Source organism: Arvicola amphibius, chromosome 8, assembly GCF_903992535.2.
Source record: "Arvicola amphibius chromosome 8, mArvAmp1.2, whole genome shotgun sequence".
Lineage (NCBI taxonomy): Eukaryota > Metazoa > Chordata > Mammalia > Rodentia > Cricetidae > Arvicola > Arvicola amphibius.
The window spans coordinates 3,176,359-3,182,358 of NC_052054.1; the positions used below are offsets into that span (position 1 = coordinate 3,176,359).

A 6,000-nucleotide genomic window follows, 5' to 3' on the forward strand; every position below is an offset into this window, starting at 1 on the left:
CATAATAATTTACCTTAGCTTGTCAATTAGGGCTCGAGAGGAAGGGCTCTAACTAGGTCAAGTGTGCTCACAAGAAGGTGAGACAAGCCTTCCTCCACAGGCAACATTAAGTCAAAAGGTGAAAGCCAAGATTCAATCTGCAGAGACGGTTCCGATCTACCAGACACGTTTTCCCGGCTAAGCGCTGCTGTAGTCGAGCAAGCACCTTCTTTTTATAACAAATCACAACTAGAGCTATTTCCTGATCCAGCACAAATCCTAGATAAAGTGTGGGCTTGTGTAGTGGAAGTCCGCCTCAATCATCCCCGCTGTCACAGAGGCTTCCCGCCAGCCAGCCAGCCCCGTCCGCACCAGCCCTCGGGTACGAGGCGGCGAGAAACCTGCCTCCATCCGACCCCACCCCCAGAATCGCCCCGAACTCCTCCCGCGGCTCGGAGACGACCAGCCGCCGCCGCACCGTGCCGGAGCCGGGATGGCCCGCCGCCCTGCCCCGCCAGGCTCGGGTGCACGCGCGCAGTGGGCGCCCGGGGCTCACACCGCCGCGAGCACCGGCCGGTCACGTGCCGCGCGCGGAGGGGGGCCGAGATCCGCGTCCCGACACTAGGAAGACGCCATCAAAGACACTGGCCGCGGCGACGAGGGACACGTCCGCCCCGGGGCGCGGGGTACTCCGCAGGGGAGGGAAGCCCTCGGCCCGCAGCGGGCCGCGTGGGGGAGGTGGGGCCCGGGAGGCACAGGTGGGTTGTGCGGGCACAGGTGGGCGGCCAGGTGGAGTCCTGCGTGCTCTGAGGACACCGGGACCCACCTAGAACGGGTCCCGGTGACACAGGTGGAGTCTGCGGACACACGTGGGTGGCAGAGAAGGGGGGGGAGAATCCCAGGGACACGCGTGCAGCTCCAGGTGCGTCCCTGGGCGCAGGTGGCCAGCCCGCCCGCTCCGCGGGCCACCGAGCCGCCTCGGACCCCGCCCGGGCGGCGGGGCGCGGCGAGAGGCGACAAGGACGACCGACCCCCTAGGGACCCTGCCGGCCAGCACGGTGGGCGGAGGCCGAGGGGGACAGGGCCGCGGGCGAGGGCGGGTCCGCGGTCTGGCGGGCGGGCGAGTCGGCGGGGGAGGGGCGGCCGCGGGACCCCGCTGCGCTCTGCCTCCCTCCGCGTCGCCGGCCTGCGCGCGCCCCCTCCCTCCCCTCGCCTCGGCGGCGGCGGCTGCGGCCGCGGCGCTTACCTCGGTCGGCTGGCTGATCTCGAACAGGTCCAGCCGGTTGGCGTTCCAATGGTGAATGATGTCGGCCAGCTTCCGCCGCTCCTCGTCGCGGCCGCCTGCCGACATGGTCGCGGCCGCTTCTCCTCCTCCTCCTCCTCCTCCTCTTCTTCACGGGCGGCCGGGCCCGAACACCGCAGGCCGCTTCACCCACCACAGCCGCCGCCGCGGCCGCCGCCTCCGCTGCCTCCGCCGCCCGCGCGTCCTCCGCCGGGCTCGGCCCGCGTCCGGCCCGCGCCGCCTCCCTCAGCCCGCCTCAGCCGCGGCCGGTGCGCCGAGCGCCGCCCCCCCCCCCCCGCCCGCCTGCCGCCGTGCGCGCCGGCCGTGCGCGTCCCCGTGCGCGTGCGCGCCGCGCACCTCGGCGCCGCTCCGCTAGGTGCTGCAGCGTGGCCCCGCGCTCGGGGCTGGGGCTGGGGGGCGGGGGCGCGCCGGGAGTCCGCGCGCTCGGCGCCGGGTGCCGCCGTCCCGAGCCCTCGCGACCGCGGGGTTCCGGACCGGAGTGGCTAGGTCCAGACGGGAGCCTCTGGGTTCTACGAGCGCGCCGGGTCCGCCCTGAGCAGGCTGAGGTGTGGCGGGCTGCCGGGCGGCGCGGCGTCCTGACGGCTGGGGCGGGCCCGGAGCTGCCGAGCCGGGTGGACAGGTGGGCGTGGGCAAGCGCGGCCGGCGGAACTGGCTGGCCGTCCCGCCGAGGCCCTGACCCCTGGGGGTGCACTGGCTGCCGGGGTCAGATGCACGCTGACCTTTCTCCGGAGGAAAGATAAATTATTATGGTTGTGGGTGAGCGTCAGTGCAAATGTTTTCCCGAGTCCTCCTCCGGCTCCGGGTGCTGTTTGAATCCCCCGCATTCCTCAGCCCTGGGCAGGGAGCGGCAGCGGCCTTTGTGTCTCAGGGGAGCGCATGCCACCTCGGAGGAGACAGCGGACCAGAGTTAAAGAACAGGGAGGACATTAGCGTGAGATTTTTGTTTTTTCAAAATCTTTTAAAGGGTCCCAGTGAAACTAGAAACGTAAAACTTAACTTCAACAGCAAATGTTGTGGGTTTTACAGACGTCTGTTTCTTTGTCTTTTTCATGCCCTCCTCCCTGCCAAAAATATTTGTTCGCTGGAGAGCATATCCCGAAACAGCGATTTACCCCCATTCATCCAGGTAAAATTGATTCTGGCATTCTCTGTGATATTCTGGAAGGAAGAGCCCTCAGCGAGGCTGAAAAGTGATACGCCCTATTTGACGCGGCCTCTGTCACCGTTTCCAGTGTGAAGATGTGTTTTCTCTCTGCCAGTTGGATTTCTGCTTTTGTGGGAGAGAAGAGCATCTGCCCCCCATGCTTTGTCTGCTCCGCGACGGCCATGGCACAGCAGAGCTACATAAGGAAGCTTTTCAGCCCAGGAGCCGGGTGTTGAACTCGTGCCATGGGGAATGAATTCTTCAATAGACCCCTCGTCCTCTGCTGGAAGTTAAAGAGGGGCGGTTTGCAGAAAAGCATATGTGTGCGAATGTGTCTTCCTGTCCTGGCGTTCCGTTCTTTTGTGCCTTTAAGTTCTGCTTCTGTGTGGACTCGTTTTTTTTTTTATTGCTATGAGTTCCCTGGTGGCAGTGCAGCTCAGGACCCTCGCCAGCCTACACACACACACACACACACACACACAATGTAGCTCCTACTGATAGCAGCAGTGTAAACTGATTCTGACAGTTAAGAGCTTTATTCCTGCTGAGCAATGACTGGCTCTTACAGAATTAGTTTGCAAAGCTAGCAATTAGATAACTAATGTCCATGATACTGTATTGCTAAAGGGAAAATCCAGTATTGCTAGAAATCAAGTATGGACTCCACAGAGTTGTTTTTATGGGGAATATGTGTGTGTGTATGTGTGCGCGCGCGCCAGTAGAGAAGCCACTGTACAGTGGAGGGTTTATAGATGGCTTCAGTCACTGTCATTTATCATTGGATTCTGATTTACGTAAAGGCTCCATCTATATCAGTTTGAGCAGTGAATCGGTTACCAAACTATAATTCATAATAACTCATTAGTTTATTGATAAAGGCTTAAAAGCAGTCTGAAATATCCAGAATACCTGTGATTCTCAGTCATAAATGCTCCAAGAACTATTTTGTATTTAGCTTTAGGTTGAACCATTCCTCCAGTAATTGTCATTGAGACACAAGGAGAAGTGGGGAGTGGTTACCCAGGCCTCTGCTCCAAGAATAGGGATGTGGGGTAGGAAGATCAGGATTTATATAAGTTCAAGAAAAAGAAAAAGGTACCAAAATAATACTCTGAATCATGTGTTGTGATATCCCATGTAAGAATAAACAGACATGGCCATCATGATGGTAATAATCCATAACCTGAATATGAGGGGACAGGGACTTAGGCTGGAAGATTGCAAATCCTTGGGCAACTTAGGAAAACCATGTCTCAAAATCAGGGCTTACTGAGGCTGTGGTTGAGTGTTACAGAGGGTCCTGACACACATGAGGCCCTGGGTTCTGTCATCGTATCAGAAAAAGAATTATGCCTAAAGAAAGTCAAATGATGTGTAAAAATAAAATCATGATCCTTCTTGGTTCATAGCACGATGACTGGTCATGCATGATGGCATGATATAGAAAAGAAGGAAGAAAAGCCTAAGATTCTGTACGTTTTGTTAACCACATCCGTACAGAATCAGTGAAGGATGATTGTGTGTGACGCCAGAGAAGGCTGCCCTGGATGAGGCCGACTTTATAATCTGCTGATCGGTTTTGAAATTTGTTTCCACTTTATATTTAGCTCCTGATTTCCCCTTCTAAATGTGTTAAAATAGTTATATATTAAAGAATAAGAACCATCAGTTAGCTTGTTTTTCTCTCTTTTTTGACAGTCTCCTGTATCTCAGGCTGGCCTTGTCATTAAGTAGCCAAAGATGGATGACTCGACCTTCGAACCCTCCTCCCTTTGTTCTCCAGAATAGCAGACTGGGGTGGGGGGGGGGGGTGTCACTACTTCCAGCTTATGCAGTACTGGGGGTTTGAACACTTGGCTTCCTGTATGCCTGACAAGTCCTCTACCAACTGAACTACATCCCTAGCCCTTTGAAATTTATTTTTAATAAAGTATTTTTAAAAACCAAATTCTACAACCAACAATATGCACGAAACCTTTTTCTGCCTTAATGTGCACAAGCCCCAGAAAATAAGTAGAACCAGGAACAAGATTAATGCATCTAAGAAAAGCAAACTACTCAAACTGAGCAACTATGTTAAATAACCAGCAGATCACTTGACTACGAATAACTTCCATAATTTGGCAATTTAGTATAATGTTGAAATATTGCGGTTTTATAATTGCGCAAGCCAACTTACAAACCATTCTAATGAATAAATCAATTCAGAGGATGTTCTTTTAAACAGAATATACAGGTAAAGGGTGTCATAAAAGCGAAGGCGGCCAGAGCACGTTGGTGTAGATTGGTCCACAGAAGCCTCTACCCAGGAGGGCAGCTCTAGCTCCTTAGCCATGGAACCCAGAAGCTAACTCCTTTTCAGGACCTACCGCCTAGAAAGGGCAATGTTGATTAGTTTCTTGAAACAAGAAACTAGGGAAGGGAGGGAAAAAGGAAGGAAGGAATTTCTAGATTAGGTTTTCATAGACACTGCTACTTTATTTAATAAACATATCTTTCAACTCTATTTCATCATATTTCCATGTGCTTGTTATTTAGTCATATTTTAGATTACCTAGTAAAATTTCCAGAAAGCTGCTTCTCCAAAGAATTGTGACAGAAAACGTTTGTAGAAGCAGGGGGTGGTGGTGCTTGCCTTTCATCGCAGCAGGCAGAACTCTGACTCACGGGTCAACCTGCCAGGCTCTGTGGTAGGACCCTGTCTCAAGAAAAAGGGAGATGCAGCGGGACTTGATCATAAAAGGTTTAATCTACCACATGCTGTTTGTATGACTTCACCTCCTACCTGGTGTGGATAGGCAAAACAAGCTGCCGAATCATATAGCCCAGTGGTGGAGTAGATGCCTAGCAAGCCATAGGCCCTGTGTTCAATCCACAGAACTGAAAACATAAAAGTACTGCCAAGATAAGCCACACGATAAACCAGATTCCCACAGCATATCTTCACAAGCCCTGTAACAGCACGAGAAAGATACTGTGAATACACAGATTTATCAACTATCTTGTACATTTCATGTCTTTTCTAGTAAAAATTATACATATGCATAATATTTCATGTATGGGGTATATAATTTTGTTGAAAAACTGATATTCTAAAATGTAAATTCCCATTAAATCCTTTTTAATATGACAAGGTCTCGGTATGAAACCTACCAAGCACTGGGCCCTGGGTGACCTGAAACTCACCATGAAGACAAGCCCCACCTCCAATTCTCAGAGATCTGCCTGTCTCTGCATCCTGCACATGAGGATTGAAGGTGTGCACCACCATACCTGGCTTCCCAAGGTGTAGCCCAGTCCGGCCTCTGCCTTCTCAGCATAGCCTGCTGGAACAGGCCACCACAATCAACAAATTTTATTATAGATGTAAAAAGTACATATTAACCGAAAAGTAGATGCCATTTTACAATGCCCTACCAATAATAACAATTAGAGGAACAAAAAACAGTGTTGAGAAAACCTTGTTCGTGGAACTCTGTAAGTATGTCTAAGAACGTTCTCTAAAAAAAATATGTACTAGTATGTCTGTAGATCAAAAATATGAGATGAAGGGTTTCCACTTGCTTTTGAAAAT

General features: G+C 52.6%; 1 protein-coding gene and 1 long non-coding RNA gene across 2 annotated transcripts in view; one reads left to right on the forward strand and one right to left on the reverse strand.

Moving 5' to 3' along the window:
- Window positions 1-1,464, reverse strand: part of Afdn (afadin, adherens junction formation factor) — a 133,951-nt gene extending 132,487 nt beyond the window's left edge. Inside the window, 1 exon segment of the mRNA XM_038338341.1 lies at window positions 1,226-1,464. Within this exon segment, the coding sequence (XP_038194269.1) occupies window positions 1,226-1,330 (105 nt within the window). The 5' untranslated portion in view covers window positions 1,331-1,464.
- Window positions 1,465-1,726: 262 nt separating this feature from the next.
- On the forward strand, window positions 1,727-4,374 carry LOC119820827. The gene is made up of 2 exons (XR_005286539.1): window positions 1,727-2,408; window positions 2,515-4,374. It is a non-coding gene; the product is annotated as an uncharacterized LOC119820827 (long non-coding RNA).
- Window positions 4,375-6,000: the final 1,626 nt, after the last annotated feature.